Source organism: Orcinus orca, chromosome 8 (assembly GCF_937001465.1).
Source record: "Orcinus orca chromosome 8, mOrcOrc1.1, whole genome shotgun sequence".
Lineage (NCBI taxonomy): Eukaryota > Metazoa > Chordata > Mammalia > Artiodactyla > Delphinidae > Orcinus > Orcinus orca.
In genome coordinates, this window is record NC_064566.1 from 78,123,899 (window position 1) to 78,144,331 (window position 20,433).

The 20,433-nt window shown below is 36.1% G+C and overlaps 1 protein-coding gene across 5 annotated transcripts in view; it reads left to right on the top strand.

Annotated features, from left to right (window-relative positions):
• Window positions 1-3,887: 3,887 nt before the first annotated feature.
• Window positions 3,888-20,433, top strand: part of LOC101280978 (glutamate carboxypeptidase 2) — a 63,810-nt gene continuing 47,264 nt past the window's right edge. For 4 of the 5 annotated variants that reach the window (XM_049714083.1, XM_049714084.1, XM_049714085.1 and 1 more), the window contains exons 1-4: window positions 3,888-4,175; window positions 6,407-6,512; window positions 9,530-9,716; window positions 14,220-14,321. In XM_049714083.1, coding sequence (XP_049570040.1) covers window positions 4,058-4,175; window positions 6,407-6,512; window positions 9,530-9,716; window positions 14,220-14,321 — 513 coding nt within the window. In that variant the 5' untranslated portion in view covers window positions 3,888-4,057. Of the gene's footprint in view, window positions 4,176-6,406; window positions 6,513-9,529; window positions 9,717-14,219; window positions 14,322-20,433 lie in introns of those variants that run through there. The other variant, XM_049714087.1, reaches the window with a different exon arrangement.

Sequence of the window (20,433 nt, forward strand, 5' to 3'; positions counted from 1 at the left end):
TCAGGCTGAATAAAATATCTAAATGAGTATATATTAGTAAAGGACAAAAATGCTTTCTCTCTTTACTGAATTAAAGTTAAATAGTTTCATTTTGCACTCTACTGTTCTATTGTTTAAAAGAGTTTTGTAACTAGGTAATAACTATTCATCATCTAATAGTTGCTGTACTGTTCAATCATTTAAAGGTATTTATCGTATAAGTATTATGTGCCAAGTGCTCTGTCAGGCACAGCCCTTCCTCTTTGGAGCTTTCAGTCTAGAGATTCTGTAAGAGCTGATAACTAGTAGCAGATACAAGTGTATTACGTTTCCTTCGTTTAATATTTCTATTCTGAATCTCTTATTTCCTGCACTGGGAGAGGAAGAGGATGATCAGGTCACATTTTACCTTATCTACCTACCTACAAAGTAAAGCCACACATTTTTTGTGTATGGATGGGCGTATGGCACTATGAAATATTTCAAGGTGTTCTTCAAACAAAAGCTAATGAGGTTAATATGAGTCATTAGGTACAAACAAGGAGCCCAGAATGCTTTCCTGAGCACAAGCTATTGCTGTTCTTTTTGGCTCATAATCTCTGTTTTCTGGTATTGTTATTTATCTTTCCGTTTAGGTCCTGTCTTCTCGCTTTGAGTAAAGTTCTTCAGTAACAGTAATGATCTCTTATACCTCATAATTGCTTCTTTACTTAGCATAATGTCATCCATTCATTCAAAAGGTGGTTTCTATATGCGAGGCATTGTGATAACTCTGGAAAATAGACAGGAACATTATATGGTTCCTGGCACCAAGAAGCTTAAAATCTGAAAGGGAATAAGAGAGTAACATGTGTAACAAAAGGCTGACACAAAATTAAGGAAAAGTAGAGATCAGTGTATTAGTAGCAAATGTCTATGAATATCAAGAAGACTTCACAACATAGGTATTTTTAAGCAGGATCTTTAAAGAGAGAAAAAATTATGCATATGAAAGTGGAAATAATAGTCCATATAAGAAGTTATGCATATGAAAGTGGAAATATGATGTCCACATAGATGAGTACATTTGCAATTTTGGACAGTTTCAAAAATAAAGCATTATTAAACAGATGTTGTATTCATTTTTCCTTGGGAGTTTATGAGTCATAATGAATGTGTGAAGGAAGTAAATGGTGCAGGGTTGGGGAGAGTATTGTATGAAATCAATGCTCTTGAAATCTCAAATAGGCACCGAGGCAAGGTGTAGGGATGTCAGATTTTTCATTTGTCATTAGGTGACATAATACATAGTGAATTATCAAGCAAATAGTTTTCCTTTCTAACATTAAAGTTGTTCTTCTGTTCAATCATTCACCTGTTCGTTAATTGAAACAAATAGCCATTCCTAGCTATCTTGTGCCAGGAATTATGGGTATAAATATGTATCAAATAAAGTCCTTGACCTCAAAAAAAATTCACAATATCCAGGAAGATGGACAAGTAAACACAGTTACAATATAGTATGGTAAAGGTTTCAATCAAGATAAATAACGTATTGTACTGGGTTTGGCATTCTTCTTCTTCTACAAGTCCTTATATGAAGAGTCATCTACAAACTTTCCTCAATAGTCGAAGAAGGAAGTACAGTGTGATCTAATGCTTATCAAAGCAAACATGTGTCAGGTTTTTTTGGGGGGAGGGTGGGTGTTAATCAACTTCATTAAAGCTTAGTTTCTTCAGCTGTAAAAGAGAAATAATAGCAACAGAAAAATCTAGTGTGGCTTGCCTCAGTGAGAATCCTGCGCACCGCAAGGAAGAGTAGCCCCTCCTCGCCGCAACTAGAAAAAGCCCTCGTGCAACAACGAAAACCCAATGCAGCCAAAAATAATAAATAAATAAATAAATAAAAGAGAGCATCTTAAAAAAGAAAAGAAAAGAAAAATCTAGTGTGGCTTGCAAAACCACCTCTTAGAGATTTCAAATTCTTTTGGGCTAAATCCTGATAATTAAATGAAATAATTCTGTAAAGCATATAGCAAGTGCCTGCCATGTGGAATGTGCTCATAATATTTATCAGTCATTAATTACTCTTAAAGCTATGTTTTCCCCACTAAACTGTAAGCTTCATGAGGAGAGAACGAAACCTTTCAATAAGATTTGACAGATGTTCATTTGTTCTCTGATTTCTTCAAATGTAGCCCAGCTCACCATAAGGGTATTAATTAAATTGTTAGGTAGTTGTAGCATTGTTCAAAACCCTTCTTATATTTAATAAATATAATTTCCCTCAATTGTACTCGCATCTGACCTTCAGAACATCTTTATTAACAGATGGTATTTAATAATGTTATCAGATGATCCTATATTTTACAAATGAGAAGATACATTCAAGTAAACCGAAGATGTGACTCTCCAGGGTACAAGGCTTAGACAGCACCAGATCCAAAGCTTAAGTCCAAGTCTTACGACTCCAAGCCCAGTGTTCCTCCCAATACAAGCAAAGAGCTTAGCAAATGCAGCCCACGCTCAAGGGAGGTGGTACAGTGGTTTAGAGTAAGGCACACTTTGGATTTTGTCTTAGCTTTGTGACTTTGAGTGATTTATCTCATCTCATTAAATTTCAGTTTTCCTACATGTAAAATGGGAAGGGTGATAGTATCAACCACGAAGGGTGCCGATGATTAAACGAGTTGATGTATATAAAGTGGCTCATTTAGAAAGTGCTCAGTAAGTATTATTCTTCCACCATTCCTTGTTAGATTTAACAATAGGAACATTAGGAGACATTTAATAAATATAAGCTATTGTTAGAAAGGGCTGAAGAAACTCCTTCCTTTCCTGTCCTAAGTCATCTAGTAGTTGTCTTGGTTCACTGTTAACATTTTAATTTTCCCACATCTCTTCACTTAGCTGAGAAAAAGTACCCAACATTCTCTATGATGTAGCCCCGTGTCTCCTCGCTCTCTCCCTGTTAGCTCCCTTTCCCAAAGCAAACTATCTGCCATTCCTTGACTATCCCTCTGACTCCCAGACCCAAAGTTTCTTCTCATCACCCCTGGTTCAAACTCTGCTGGCACTTCACGATTCTTTTAAATGCAATGCTTCCGTAAAGCACTCCTAGCTAGAGGCCATGCATGCAGTCTCCCTTACAGATTATAAGAACATCCTTGATAAAGCATTTCGTTATTGTCCTCCTTTAGATATCATTGTTATAATTTTTTAAGAATTTATAACAGGGGTAGATTTATGTGTGATTGATTCTTCAGGTTAACTCAACAAAGACTGATTTCATACCCACAATGTAAGACAGTGCCAAGGGCAGCTCTGATATAAAGAGATGTACTCTCTGCCTTCAGCAAATTCCAATAATATTTCTTTAAAAATGGTTGTGCTATGTAAAGGGAGGAATAATTCCCTAATAATTGATAAGTATCAATGATCTTCATTAGGAAAAAGAGCACAGTGGTAACTGGCATTGACACCAAAATTCACTCCCTGAATATCCAAAGCAGTGCCAGAACTGGACACCACCGTTTTCTACTTGATTTTACTCCTTTTAGGGCTATAATAGTATTTAATAGGATTTCGGATCTGAAAAAAGTTCTTGAGGAATAGTTTAGTCTACCAACTTGCCTGGAACATGCATTTTCCTAGACAGAAAAAAGAGGATCGTGCTATTGAATTACGGGGTACTTAGTGTTCTTTTTGTGAATCGGATTGTGGTCTGGAAGTGGAGAAAGGAGAAGAGTTTGTCCTTTGCTTCCTCCTTCCCTTTATTTTAAAATAAGGGCTAGAAGTTTTCAAGCTAAACTTTTTTTTAAGCACCCCTCCGAAGGGGCCGGGTTTTCTTCTTCTGGGGACTGATACTGCCTCTTGCTCTCCGGGATTGGTTGAGAGTAAACTAGAAATACTTTCAGGGGCGGAGAAACCTGGAGTGCCCTGGGAGTGCGAGTGGACTGGGCTGGGAGTGGACTCTAGGCTGCAGAACTGCTAAAAGCGGCCCTCGAAGGAGGAAGCCTTTGCCCCGCCGCCCGCGAGGCAGCAGGGTGGCCACCGCAGAGACACCGGTCCCCGGAGGCCCCGACGGCCACACGCTGAGATGTGGAATCCCCTGCGCGAAACTGACTCGACCTTTGTGGCCTGGCGCCGCCCGCGCTGGCTGTGCGCTGGGGCCCTGGTGCTGGCCGCCTGCCTCTTCGTCCTCGGCTTCCTCTTCGGTACGGGGTCCCTCGCCACGCACAACCCCGAGCCTACCCGGCTGTTTGGCGGTTCGCGGGATTCCCGGGCCAGCTGTTGGTCTCCCGGTCTCCCGGTCTCCCGGGGGGTGGGGGAAAGTGGGGACGAGCACCCGCGAGTTAGGTGGAAGTTGCTGGGGGCGGTGCATAGCTGGGTTTTGGACGGGCTACTGTTAAGACAGTCACCCAGGGTAAGGAGTAGAACGGAGAGACTCAAACTGAACTTAAGAAAGTTCCAACTGCTGGGACCCTGCGAGCAATCGGTACGTTTTAGTAGGAGCGCCGGATCTCTGGGGGCATTTGCTAGGTCGTCCCAGGAGCTTTGCAAGAAACGACTCTTACCTGTTTGGGGTCTTTATCTAGTGCCTGTGCCTGGACCTGCTTCGTGTATACAGTAGGTAGAACTCAGGGCACTGCTGCGTGGGAGCCCTATTCTCTCATTCTTTCGTCCTGGGGAGTAAATAAAGAGGAACATTTAGGAGCTAACCGGCTGACATTGTCAGTGCTCTGAACAGATCCTTAATAGCAGTTCTTGAGCGTTTTCCCCTGTGTACTGATTTGCAGACTTAGCCCAACTCTCCATGATAACCAGGGGGCAGCACAGATTCGCTGAGACTCTTTTAAATTCTAATTTTAACTCTGCAGCTTCTCTGTGGCCTTGAGCGAGTTACCGAGTCTCTCTGAGCCACAGTTTGTCAACCTTTGTAAGAATACTATCTGGTTAGTGGGAATCGTAAACGAAATAGCATCTAAAGCTCCTGGCACAGTACTGGGGTATTGGCACTTTTTAAAAATTCTTTCCTGGTGAGGAGATGCTTCTAACTGGACATTAATGCACAGGACTAGCGTTAAGGTATAGCCTGATAGTTCGGCCCTACTCTGAATTCTGGGTCCCATTCTGGGATTTAGAAGACCAGGGCATAGACCAACCATGCTGGCTCAAATTCAGCCTCTTCTTCCTTGTTGTGTAACCTTTGAGCCACACTCTGCTCATAACTAGCATGTGGATATTAGGGTTATTGTGGGGCTTAGATAAGTGTGCTCGTTAAGGGCACACTTCTACTTGAGTTTCAGTTTTCTCAGCTGTACAACGTGGGCAAGGGTAGCATGAGGATTAAAGTCTTCTGCATCTTTTAAAAGCATTTTATTCGTCCCAGTATTGCCCTCAGCTCCACCCTTATATTCACTGCTCAGTGGCTATGGGTTCTTTATTAATGTTTGTTAATTTTTTTCCTAGGATTCTCTGCTCCCTCCCTCCCACAGGCCTCCGTCCTTTTTATCCAGCTCATTTTTTAGATCTCGATTTAAGCATTTCATCCTCCGAGTGCCCTTATCCTACAGTCTAATCCAAGTCTCTTTATTTTACATACTGGTGGAACTGTATTTCCATTTGCTGCCAACCATTTATTTCAATATGCGTGTATATATGCATGTGTGTAACGTGTATGTGATTAATAACTGGAAAGCTCCATGAAAGCTAGCTGGGTGATTTAGGTAACCATTTTATGCACAGATCATATCATTTATCTAAATAAACTATGTCACGAAGCCAACTACCAGGGCTAATGGCTCTACGCTATCTGGCTACCCATTGCTCTAGTCTCTGTTCACTGTGTGTCTTGCAGAGATGTTGGGTGAATTGGAGTTTCACTGTAGCTCTCTGAAGTTGAACTTTTGAAGCCTACTTCAACTGCAAGCACAAAATATTTAAGCTTATTTTGCTTTAGTTTCAGAACCAGAACAAATTACAAGTCTGAATTGCCTTCAACTCTTTGAGATAATTTATGTACTTGAAATATACTCATAAATAATTCATTACAAACATTTACTAAATGCTTATTCTGGGTCAGCAGAGGCGTCGTCACTGAGGATAGAAGCTTTAAAGAGAAAGAAGGTGGATCTCCTCTTTGCCTTCATTTTTCCCATCAGTTGAACCATCTTCAATTTTAGCGCTAATTTCATAAAACATTTCTTAGAATAACAGCAATACTTATTGAAATTGGATTTAAAAATATGTTGCAACTGATTTGTAATTAAGTCTGTCTGCATGATTTTTTTTCCAATGAAAGTAGGCAAGAGCAATGAAACTTTGGAAAATCTCAGTTAATACCAGAGGTCATTGATGTTTTATATATGATAAATACAATAATAAGGAAAAATAGGCCCTGTCTATAAGCTCATATCTCATTCCTATATTTGTTTGTATTTTACAGGATGGTTTACAAAATCCTCCAGTGAAGCTACTAACATTCCACGGCATAATGTGAAGAAAGCATTTTTGGATGAATTGAAAGCAGAGAACATCAAGACGTTCTTGTAGTAAGCATATACTTAAAAGTTTACTATTCTGTTTAGAAGTTTTGATTCAATATTTCATAAACAGAAACTGACTTTTTAAAAGGTTTTATTACTTAAGATCTTGTATCATGTTTCATCTGGAGAGGATTGTACCTTCAGCTGAACTTTATCATGATAGATGTTTTAAAGCAGGTGTCACTAAACTTTTTCTGTAAAGGTCCAGCTTTTGTAGGCCAGCTGATCTCTGTCCCAGCTACTCAGCTCTGCTATTGTAGCACCAAAAAAGTGATAGTAAATACGTAATTGAATAAGTGTGACAGTTTCAATAAAACTTCATTTGTTGGCACTGAAATTTAAATTTCATATAAATGATATGTCACAAAATATTATTCCTCTTGATTTTTTTCACCTATTTAAAATGTGATAACCATTTTTAGCTTGTGGGCTGTACAAAGAAAGGAAGTGAGCTGGATTTGGTCAGTGAAACATAGTTTGCTGACTCCTGTTTCAGAGGAAGATAGTATATTTTAGTCAAAAGAATAAATTTTGGACTTCAAAGTCAGACATACGCAAGTTTAAATTCCATCTTCGCCCACTGATATTAAAGTAAGTTTGAGTGAATATTTAACCTTCCTGAGCCATCATTTTCACCTCTATAAAATGGGGATAGTGATATTGTTCTGATGAGCATGAAATTAGAGAGCATATATGTGACCTAGTGTAGAAACCAGCTCCCTATTTCCTGAAATAGCTATCCCTGGTGTAGGGAAAAAGAGGTAAATGAGTAAATTTTAAAAAGTATTTTCAAGGCAACTAAAAATAAAACTCTTTTATTGAATAATTGATTGGAATGCTTAGCTTTTTCAAAGTGACATACTTGAAGTCCTGATAACGATTAAAGGACTCCATAGTGAATACAAGTTATAATTTTATGTAAAAACAGTCAAGTAAGTATATATATGTATAGATGTACCTACACATAGTCATACAAACACATATGTCTATTTAATTACGATAGAATTAAAACTATGAATAAAATTTGCTAGGGCACCTATCAAGTCTTTGGAAGGGCCATTTCAAGTGAGAGACCCAGAAGCTTAAATTTGGTGGAAATCCTTCTGCCTCTTGCACTTCTTTTACTATAATTATGTATAATAGGTATAATAAAAGTGGAAGTGTGGCGAGATATAATCTTCACTCCTAGACAGGGGTGCTGCCTCTGCTTCATTTTTCCTTTTCTAACCTGTGAGATGGAGTGACCAGCAAAGAAATAAAATGAATGCCTGCCTCTAGCTCACTTTCTGGGCCGTCAGCTTCTTGCTTATTCTCCGTGGCCTTGACCAAGCTCCTCTAACTGTTTAGAACTCAAGGATTTGCATCATTAACAAACAAAAGAAAGAGATTAACAGAACCCCCCACTCACCCCTCCAAGGACCACAGAACCTCCAGAAGCCTCCTGGACTCTCCAGAATTCCAATTTGCCATTTGTCCATCAGAGTGCTTTCAGTCTATTTAGACCCTTAGGTTAGGGGTCATTAAAGCCTCAGGTCCTCTGTCTTGTTCCCCTTTCTAATCCTTTGCTTTACTACTAAAAATGCTCTACTACTTCTAAGTCACCTGACTCTCAATAGTGGCTGGGGGGAGGTTAAGTAGGGGCTGCCTTTTCAGTCTTCCTTGGGGTGCAAGGTTGTCCCAGTTTTCCCTTTTGTTTTGTAACATCTAGTTAAATTCTCAGATCTGTTCACTATTTTGCATGTCTTTAGAGGGAATTTCCTTCTCCACCCAGTTCTGAAAGACAAGATTATTTCAGAAGAGTGTCTTAGCTTTCACTGATCTACATTTGAATACCAGTTCCATCTTTCACTGGCTGTCTTTAGGTCATCTAACTTCTCCAAGCACTGTGCATTTGTAAACCAGATGCAATGTATGAAAACAGGAATACCAATAGCTCCCTTTATTAATTGAGATAACATAATGATCCTTGGAACATATATAAACTTTTCTAGCCAGACAGAGACGTATGAGCCTATTTGTTTTGTTAATACATGTTGTTGGCTATTTTGGATAATTTGTAAATTATTCTTCTTATTAGAAAATAACTGGATATTCTAATAGAATCAAGACAGTGTGACACACTTCTCAATTGATTAAAACAAAAAAAAAAACGTACTTCTGTTTCTTAGCAGTTGTCTAATTGAGCCTCAAATCTTTGTGAATTAGTGAGGTGGCAATATTCTCCCCATGTATGGATGAGAAATTGAAGACATGGCCAGGATTACACAACAAGTTAGTGGCAAAACCTGTAATACACTGATTTTGTGGCCAATTGATTTATTTATCCTTGGAAACAAATCTTTTTTCCTACTCATCATTTTCAGGATTAACTTTGCTCCAAATGAGTGGGTTCTAAACCTGATCATAGAACACCATTGCATCTTGGTGGGTAATGACAAAACTTGTACCAGGAATTTCACTCATAATGTTACCTAACCAAACTTGGGTCTGCTAGCCTGCTGTGCAGCAAAGCCAGTCTACTGACACCAGGTTGAGGTGAAGGAGTCCAGCATTTACTGTAGGGCGTCAAATAGGGAGAACAGACAGCTTATGCTCAAAAGACCAGAAATCCCAGGTGGCTTTCAGGGGAGGGTTTTTTTTCTTTAGCAACATATATAATTCCTTCTCTCCTTTATTTTTTATTTATTATTATTATTTTTTTTTGTGGTACGTGGGACTCTCACCATTGTGGCCTCTCCCATTGCGGAGCACAGGCTCCGGACGCGCAGGCTCAGCGGCCATGGCTCAAGGGCCCAGCTGCTCCGTGGCATGTGGGATCCTCCCGGACGGGGGCACAAACCCGTGTCCCCTGTATCGGCAGGCGGACTCTCAACCACTGTGCCCCCAGAGAAGCCCCCACTTTGCTTTTGTAAAGTATAACACCTCAAAATATTTTTTTTAATGTAAATCAGCCTTACTTGGTTGTTGATTTAAGATAAAGTCTGACTAAAAATTTCTAACAACTTTCAATTTTTTTTCAACAGCAATTTTACACGGATACCACATTTAGCTGGAACAGAACAAAACTTTCAGCTTGCAAAGCAAATTCAATCTCAGTGGAAAGAATTTGGCCTGGATTCTGTTGAGTTAGCCCATTATGATGTCCTGTTGTCCTATCCAAATAAGACTCATCCCAACTACATCTCAATAATTGATGAAGATGGAAATGAGGTAAAAAGAAAGAAAGAAAAAATAAGCCCCCCGGTCTACTATTTTGAAATACCTTATGTGAAAGAATGCCCTCTACCATCTCCAAATACTGGTAGAAATCAATATTGACACTTGTGAATGATGCCTTTTATAATCTTATTACTGGTGCCAACTCTTTCTTATGATGTTTGAATTTATGTGATGTTGGAAAGATTCTGAAAAATTGATGTTTGATGACATTTGCTATTTTCTGTGTTTTAGTATTGTACACTAATATACAATATGATATATCAGTAAACTTCTAAGCAACTAAATTGATACATTTTTGAAAGATTTGGACTATAAAAGATCATGCATAGATTTGAAGATGCTAGAAAATTCAAAGAAGTGCTGTTTGAGCTAGCAGGTTTTTATTTGTACTTAATGATTAAATCTCATATGATCATGTGTTCAGCTCTGTGCCCAGAACTTGGGTGTGGGCATTTGGAAGGAGGAGAATTTGGACAGAAATACTATAGAATTATATCTACACTAAAAAATTTACAATCTTCTTTGCTAGTTAGGGCACTTGGGAAAGAAGATAATACAAGTAATTGAGGTATTTCTTATCATGATATATATTCAATATGAAAGCTCATAAAATATAACTCAACATTCATCCCTATTTGCCTTACAGCTACCATATTTAAAGTAGCCCCTTTTACTCTGGATAGCTTCTTTCAGTCCTTTGGTTAGCTGGGCCTTCTAAATTGCATATAGCTTCAGATATGTTCAGTTTGATCAGTCAACTAAAAATGTCATGTGATTTAAGTATATATAAATTTTTAATCACCTCCCCTTATTGACTAATGAATCAGCCTCTTCTTAATAATTAATATGTTGTTTTACAGTCAGTGATGTAATCCCATGCTAAATTTCCTAATATGAGTTGAAAGTTTCTATATTCACTATTTTCAATTATAGTAGTTAATACTGTTTAACTTTAAAAAATATTATCAAACTATTTCAAAATTTTAAAACTATTTTTAAGGTAGGTATGGGGAATACTGATATACTTCCTATGGTCCCATAACCTTTATTAAATAAGCAGGGTCATATCTATATAATTAAATATTAAGGGGTCTTTAAATGTATATTTAGGAAGATTATTTAATGATGTAATAAAATATTGGTAATGTTAAACAATACACATACTTAAACCAAATTTGATCTATTAAATTTGGCAATTGTGTGCAATGAGGAAAATAGCAAACTTTCAATTCTCTTCTTTTTTCCTTGCTCTTCACTTCCAATTTTGACTGTACCTTTGCTTTTATTTCATTTCATTGTTTCTTTTTGCTATTATAAGCACTTATGAAATTTCTAAAGCCTGTCACTTAATATAAACCTAACTTGTAGAAGTTTCATTTTGGAGATTTTCCTGAATGGTGTTAGCTGCCAAAAGCTTATTAACTTGTTTGGAAGTTATATCATTGAATCATTTTTATTTTTACCCAAGTTTTACCTGCACAAAAAGAATCACACAGTTCTCCTAAGGGCCCCTCTATATCCCCCTTCCCTGAGGCAATCACTGTTCAGCACTGAGTGGTTCTTTTGGTATTTACTTCTGTTTCTTTAAATGACATGCTTGTATTGCTTGTGTTTCAAATTCAGGCACTATCTTTTGACCTTGTGACAGTTCAGCTCTATTCTCACCCCAACTACAAATGCTCTTTTACTGTGTCCCCATCTCCCAGTTTAATTATTGTGACTATTCATAGCCAAGCTATGTGGTAAACTGCAAACTTTTACTTTCCTGCACGACACAGAGGAGTTCCCCTTCCCACAGGCAACAAATATGATTAGCATTTTATAGATTCTGCAAGAAATATTTTTAATACTATATGCATTATTTCATCTTTGTTTACATAAGGATAACGTGCCATATGGATTGAAGTATATATATTGCCTTTTTTATGTCACAAAAAAGTAAATAGAAATTTGTAAACCAAAATTGTTTTAGTTATACTCAGAATACATAATTTGAGGCTATATTAGTGAATTTTGGATAGTGAGCAGTGCTCACTGGTGTATTGTCTACCTTTGATAAACTCACCCAAAAGACTCTTTTCCATTACCTTAAGAAACTTTTCCTAGTTGTTAGAATAACTCATAAACTTGATGTAAAATCCACCTGCTCAGTGGTGTTGTAAAATTGAAGATTACCATAAAGGCAAATCAAGTGAGACGAGCTTGAGTACTTCCTTGGCTGAAAGACTTGCTGATGGGATGACTTTGTCTCTAGATGGATTTTTATTGCACTTTAGTATAGTTTTTCTTATAATCTTTCCCAGTGATTCAGCTGCATTTGTACCCTATGTGGACCACAGAAAAATTATGGGAAAGATGGAAGGTATGGGAATTTTTGAAGAGTAGTAGTTGATTTGGTGTCATTTTAGGTTCTATCAGCATCAGAAGTAGGTAACTGGTGCTCTAGTCAGTACAATATAATGTCAGCTCAGAGTCACTCCCCATCTCCCACAACCCTTTGCATTACTGCACAGACCAGGACTTATAGTTTAACATTAAAAATGAGTGGTGATAGCAGGTGTCCTTGACTTGAACGTTTTTAATGTTTCACCTTAATTTTGATATTTATATCAGGTTACGTTAATTCACTTCCTTTCCAAGTTTACTAAGACTTTTTGTCATGGATTTATGTTGAATTTTATCAACACTTTTTTTCTTTTTTTTGGATATCTTTTGAGATGAGCGTATAATTTTTCTTTTTCACAATGATAATTATATTAAATGATATTCTAATATTAGACTAATCTTACATTTTTGAAATTTGTAATATTAGTCAGTAGTAGAGTTTTCAACTCATATATCTATATATATTCAGTTTATATTCATAGCATGTTTGGCCTGTATTTCTGCAATTTGCTTATTGGGGTATAATTTCTAGATTAGACTTGCCTTATAAAATGAGCTGAGTTTTTAATCTCTGAAATACGTTGTGTTATACTTAATCTTTTACTTTCAAACTCAAAGTAAAACCAGTTGGTTTTGATACTTTGTTTTGTGGGAGATTTTAAAGTACTGATTCAATTTTTTTTATTGTTATAGGACTATTTAGGTTTTAAAAAATGCATCCTTATGTCAGTTTCAATAAATTTTTTAAAATGCATTTTTCCATTTCATCTAAGATTTCAATTATTGGCATAGTTCTTCCTAGTATTTTCTTATTACCTTTTTGAATCTGTTCGACATCTATAGATATGATTTTTTTTCAACCCTTAATATTATTTATTTGTGCTTACCTTATATTTTTTTCTTATTGACATTGACAGAGATATGTCCATTTTACCTGTATTTTCAAAGAATAAACCTTCAGCTTTGGCAATCATTTCTTGTATATATGTTTTATGTTTCATTAATTCTGTTCTTACTTAATATAATTTCCTCTTTTACCTTCCTGGTGTCTATTTTGCTGTTCTTTGTAACATTTTCAGTTGAATACTTAATTTATTGATGTTCAACCTTTCTTCTTTTCTAATATGAGTATTTAAAACCATAAATTTCCTTCTAAGAGCCACTTCAACTAGATCTCACAAGTTTGGAGAAGTGTTTTAGTTATCATTAATATCTTAATATTTTCTAAGTTCTATGTTTTCATCTTTGAACCTTGGAGCTATTTAGGGGTATTTTTAAAATTCCAAATTTAAAAGTTATTCCACTCTCGGTTTCATCTGATTTTCTAACTTAACTACATTGTGATCAGATAATGTGGTTTGTATGACACTAGTCATTTGGCAATTGTTGAGGCTTCCTTTATAGCCTATTATGTGGTCAATTTTTATAAATGTTCTGTGTTTATTTGAAAAAAATGTATTCAGCTGTTGAGTTTAATGATCTTATATTTGTTCATTAGTTCAAGTTTGTTAATTGTTTGGCTAAAATCGCCTTTATCCTTGATGTAGTCTTATTTTGTCTGCAATCTTTATTAATTGCTGGGAAAGGAATGTTAGATTATCTCACTATAGTGGTGGATTATTTTTATTTCCCTTTGGAATTCTGTCAGTTTCTTCTTCCTGTAGCTTGGAGCTCTCTTTTAGAGGTAGTGGTTTGGAACCTAAAAAAAAAAATTGATACCTACTTAACAATGACAGTGATACACTTGAAAGATTATATTATATTTGGTTCAAAGTGAATTTAACATTAATTTGCTCCCAAGTAATTATCTTAGCATTTTTATAAGTGACTAAGAATATTGTACGCTGTTATTTTTATTTGGGAATTAAAGTTTTCCTTCTAAATCAAAAGCTAGTGCTTATACATCCTCTAAGGGTCTCTAAGTTTATTCATATCATGAAATCCTCATAGCCTCTAGCACAGTGCTGGCTCTTTGATCTGTATCTTTAAAATACCAAAGGCTTCATTAACCATCTACTGACAGAAAGAGATAGTACACATTTCCTTATTTGGTTATAGTAATGAAACTTTACCTGATTTGCCTCTGATTATTATATTTTGTTTCTCTAGATTTTCAACACATCATTATTTGAACCACCTCCTCCAGGATATGAAAATGTTTCAGATGTTGTTCCACCTTTCAGTGCCTTTTCTCCACAAGGAATGCCAGAGGTAAAAATGCATGCAATAAAATAAAAATAACAAAGAGAACTTCCTTATACATACAGGCAATAATTAAAGAGGTATTAAGGAGGTTTTTGATGTAATCCAAATTCACCTTTTTTTATATTTAAGAAATAGAATTTCTTAGTAATAAAAAGGAATACATACTATTTTGTGTTCATAGTGTTTTTTAAGATAAAATTTACTACACTGAGATGGAGAAATCCAAAATGTACATTTATGGACTTTTGACAAATGCATACACCTGTGTAATGCAAACCCCATCAACATATAGAATACTACTATCACTTCAGAAAGTACTTTTGAGCCCCTTCTCAATCAACTCCACACACTCTCAAGGCAATCATTCTTCTGATTTTTTTTTGCCACCTTTGATTAGTTTTGCCTATACTAGAAATTCATATAGATAGAATTGATAGCATGTAATCATTTGTGTCTATTTTCTTTCACTAAGCATAGGGTCTGTGAAATTCACATGTTTTGCATTTATCAGTAGATTGTTCCTTTTTATTGCCAAGTAATTTCCACTGTATGAAAATACTACATATCTTACTACCACTGTATAAGTTGGATTAAGTTTCAAAGAACTTGAATGAGAATTTGAAATTGTTGCCATTTTCAAGTGAAGAGTACGAATGTCCATTTTAGAAAATGTTACGTGGTTTACTCAATAAAGCAGTGTGGGGGCTTCCCTGGTGGCACAGTGGTTGAGAGTCCGCCTGCTGATGCAGGGGACATGGGTTCGTGCCCCGGTCGGGGAAGATCCCACATGCCGCGGAGCGGCTGGGCCCGTGAGCCATGGCCACTGAGCCTGCGCGTCCGGAGCCTGTGCTCTGCAACGGGAGAGGCCACAACAGTGAGAGGCCCATGTACCAAAAAAAAAAAAAAAAAAAGAATAAAGCAGTGTGTATAACTATCATCTGAGATTTTACAGTAAATCCCCAGATTCTAACATAGTAGTTTGTTTTTTAATAAGAAAGTTAAATTTGAAACAGTTGAATATAATTTATTAATGTCTTTTAAAATGTTATATCTCCTACCGTAATATTTAACATTAAGTAGATTCAGTTTTGGACATATTGAGATTGAGGTGCCTAGGATATATTCCAAGAAGTTGCTAATAGACAATTGGGCATATTGAAATATCACTCAATAGGGAGATAAGGGCTTGACTATCATCAGAAACATCCTAAGTAAAAAATTTACATTTAGAATTGAATTGACATTTAAAGTTCTATCTTCACCAATTAGTTAAAATTTATTGCAAGAATATAAGGATGATTTAATATTTGGCAATGCCATGTTTTTTAATAAGTAAAGTTAAAAAACACTATTTTTATTGTTTTCTAATGTTTTGAATATTTGATTAACTTATAATTTAAAAACTCTCACAAACTTAGAATAGAATATTTTCTATTGGTTGTATGAAATTTACTTCAAATGAGTAGTTAACATCATAGTTAAGGGAACAGTATTAGAAAAATTCTCCCTAAATATTTGCACATAAATAGAATGCTTATAATCACTATAATTATTTCATAATTGACATGACATAGAAATAAGTTATATAAAAATTGGGAATGAAGAGATAGTATATTTTAAAACTCAGGTGTCTTGAGGTCACCTAGACTTATTCCTCAAGGAATAATAATAATGGGTCCATGTAAGATCCCTAATTTAATTTCTTTCCTTTCATCTCTCATCCCTATTTTCAATCTCATTCCTCTTCTCCACTCCACTACACCCTGCCACTGACTCTAATGTATTTATACTTTTAGAAATGTATGTATTCTTACAAAAACATGGCCTTAATTTTGTGATTGGTGTATTTTAAATGTACGCAAATAATATTATACCTTAGGTCTTACTTGGTCTCTTACTGTTTTTCAATCAACTTTTTTTTTAATCTATTGCTTTATGTCAGAGTAGTTTGTTACTTTTCACAGTTGCATGTTATCCCATGTTATCATGCACACCACATGTAACTTATCCATTCTCTTAGTGGCAAACACGTGGTTTGCCTCTAAATTTAAATTACCACAAACAGTGTTGGAGTGAATATGCTCATGTATGGGCTCTCTGTGTAAACTAAACCAGGTATGGGATTGCTGGTTTGTAGGGAATAGTTCATTTCACACTGTCAAGAGTGTAACAGTTTACTGCTCCCTCCAATACTGTATGAGTGTTCCTTTTTCCTCACATTTTCATCAATGGCTGAAGTTATGTAACTTTCTAAATTTTGCTCATCTAATTGTTTTGTTGTTGTTTTAATTTATTTTGATTCACATTTTTTTTATTACAAATAAGATTGTACATCTCCAAATATATTTATTAGCTATGCTGTGTTTTTGCTCTGTGAAATGATTAATTATAGTCTTCTTTTCCTGTTGAGTTTCTGGCCTTTTTCTTATTAACTTCAGAGGTTTCTTAAATATTTTAGTTATTCATCTCCTATTGGTTTAGATATTGCAAACAGCTTCTCCTAAGTTTTCACCTATATTTGTTCATGTTATTTATGTTGCTTTTTACTGAAAAGGATTCTTTTTTTTTTTTTTTTGTTAAATATTTTATTGGAATAATTATTCAATTGTTAGCATGATATTCACGATAACATTATTCATAGGGTGATTCTTTCCACTTTAAGGAGATCTATTTTTATTTTATTTATTTATTTTTGGCTGTGTTGGGTCTTCGTTTCTGTGCGAGGGCTTTCTCTAGTTGTGGCAAGCGGGGGCCACTCTTCATCGCGGTGTGCGGGCCTCTCACTATCGCGTCCTCTCTTGTTGTGGAGCACAAGCTCCAGACGCGCAGGCTCAGTAGTTGTGGCTCACGGGCCTAGTTGCTCCGCGGCATGTGGGATCTTCCCAGACCAGGGCTCGAACCCGTGTCCCCTGCATTGGCAGGCAGATTCTCAACCACTGCGCCACCAGGGAAGCCCTGAAAAGGATTCTTTAATTGTGATATTGTCCAGTGTTCTCTTTATGTTTTCACACTTTGGGTCTTTATTAATTTCCTCATTCATTATTTTTTTAAACATCTTTATTGAAGTATAATTGCTTTACAAGGTTGTGTTACTTTCTGCTGTATAATAAAGTGAATCAGCTATATGTATACATATATCCCCATATCCCCTCCCTCTTGCACCTAACATAGGCAGAACACTCTATGACATAAATCACAGCAAGATCCTTTTTCACCCATATCCTAGAGAAATGGATATAAAGACAAAAATAAACAAATGAGACCTAATGAAACTTAAAAGCTTTTGCACAGCAAAGGAAATTATAAACAATCATATAAAACACAGATTCTGATTCCCATCACCTGAGTTTCAGTAGGTCTTGGGTGAAGCCTGAGAGTTTGTTTCCAGCAGGTTGCTAGATATTGTTGATTCTGCTGGTTCAAGATCCATGGTTTGAGAACCACTGGTCTCACGTCCCAATTCTGTCTCTATTAACAAGAGCAGGAAGATGGAAGCTTAAAAGAAATGGAAAATTGTAGGCTAACAGTGCAAGATTGTATTTATTCCCAGTTACAGAACAATGGTACAGTGTAAATTTTACAAGAAGGTCATTGTCTGAAAATAAATATTTTTTTCTAACTAGCAGTGACAACTTGCATTTGTGAAGTGCCAAGAGGGCCTATCTGTCCACACTTGTTTTCATTTTCAAAGTTTACTGTCATTTTCAAACTAATATCTTCTCCAATCCCTTCTCCATCATAATTTGCTTTGTGAGGAGTGCAGATTTATTAAAAGATAGCCACAATTTACAGACATTTACAGAAGTCTTCTCAAAGTTGGTGATATTAAATATGAATAAATTTCAAGTAGAACATTTACACTAAAACAAAATTCACTGAAACCAAATTGGTTAATGGCTTTGTATTCACAGTAGTATAAGAGTGAGCTCCAGAGAAGACTAACAGTTATAAATCAGACATACAGTGCTATCATCAATAGTGCATTAATATTGCATTGGTCTTAGGAGGAAAAGTAATAGCTAAAACTAATCCTTTTACTGAAGCAAAGATTCAGATGTCACCTTCTCAATAGACTTTCTCTCTTTTTCGAAAATTGCACCCAACTGAGTACAGTACAAATTCCCTGTTTGCCTACTGTATTTAAACTTTTTTTTGAATTTTTCTACAGAACTCATCACCTTTTAATATAATATACAATTTACTTAGTTATTAATTTTATTGTTTATTATCTTATCTCTCTGCTTTCCACATGAATGTAAGTTTCTTCAAGGACAGGGATTTGCTGTATCCCTAATTCCTAGAATGATATGCCCTCAACAGGTTTGTGGAATGAATCCTAAAATCAGCTTGGAAACAACCTTATGTCAATATGTTATAAATTTGTTGTGCACATGTTATGAGATGTAGTTAAAGAGGAAAATAATAACCAAAATAAAATGATAGGATATCAGAAATCGTGTAGGACAGGGACTTCAAACTCTAGGGTATGTGAAGACTTTCCAAAGGCAGACATAGGATCGTTTTAAATAAATCAGTTGCATCATCAATTTCTCAGTGGACTCTTCCATGGTATTGAGACCTAGCCCGTGGTGAGGTCCCGGTAGTACTCTGTCTCCACCTCCCTATTTACAGTTATTTTTATCTTATTTTATGAATGAGAGACATCACTCATTCATCCTAAAACAAGATGAAGAATATCTCTGAGTAGTAAAAACAATCTCTGGGGCTCCAAACAAAGAGACAATAGTGAAAGATTCTAATAGCTGGGTAACAAAGATTTGGCAAGTCAAATGGTTTATAGTTGAACAAAATTAAAGATGAGCCTAATTGAGTTTCCAGCTGGTATCATTAGAATTAACTTGGATAAAAGATCAGTGTGAGATTTAGGAGTTGTAACTTGGAAAGAGTTTAAATAATATAAGGAAATTCTATTTTTTATCATCCCCATCCTGAGGTTTCTCAGAACTTGTCTAAAAACAAGAAATGTAAATAAAACTGAGAGTGAGTCCTGACTCATTCTGGAAATAATTTATTCATCCGTAGATCCATGACCTAATGTTTTAACATCCCATAGCACTAAAAGTTGTATTTCAAGTAAAATTTTATGCTTAGGTATGTATTATTTATAAAAGTTTGTAATGATGTTGTTAGGCTCAATTGATACTACTAATAATTATAATAGTAAATTACTCTTGAAGAATTTTCTTAACATGTACAGCTTGTCATAGGAAATAAATATTTTTAAGCACTATACACACACACACACACACACACACACACACACATTCTTAATCAAGGCAAGTTTGGCAGTGATTAATAAAAGACTTGCAAATATACCCAGATTCTAGGTAACAGAAACTGAAATGGAATTTAGCATGCTAGATGGTTATTAAGGAATGTTCTCTTGGGATCAATATCTGTAGCAGGGAGGAGAAGGAAGCTGGAATAGGCAGAGGGAGAAGCTGCACCTCAGTGCTAGCTCAAGGACAGCCTCAGCTGACCCAATGGGCAGCTCTGGAGTCAGAATAGCCTTTCAAGATTGTCCTGGGCTGGATAAAGATGTCCAGGTATTCATATTCCCACATCGATCAGTCATTGAACATGTGCATCCTAACAAGGGGCATGACCTTGAACAAGGTGGCTGTCTGTAGCTGAATGTAAGCAAGGGGCTGACTCCTGAAGGCTGCCTGCAGAGAGCCTGCCCTGCAGCAGGAGCAAGAACATCTTCAGTGAAGGGGAATCGACACCAACGCACTGGTGTCCAGCACAAATACATTTTACTTTAGAGTAAAATGCTTTAGGGAAACGGGCAAATACAACTTCAAGGAGAAAAAGCGATGATAAAATTCTGACTGAAGAGTGTGGTTTTAAAGTGGATGATATTGAATAAAAAATCATTACAATATTTAAATTCCTTTGGATATAAATAAAAAGTGAGGCAAGACTATTTCTGAAAATGTTAATATTTATAATGTGCTGGAAATTGCATTGTTCACCACAACTTAAAGACATGCCAAAAAATTTCAGATGTCAACTTAAAAATAAAGGTGGGGGGCTTCCCTGGTGACGCAGTGGTTGAGAGTATGCCTGCCAATGCAGGGGACACGGGTTCGTGCCC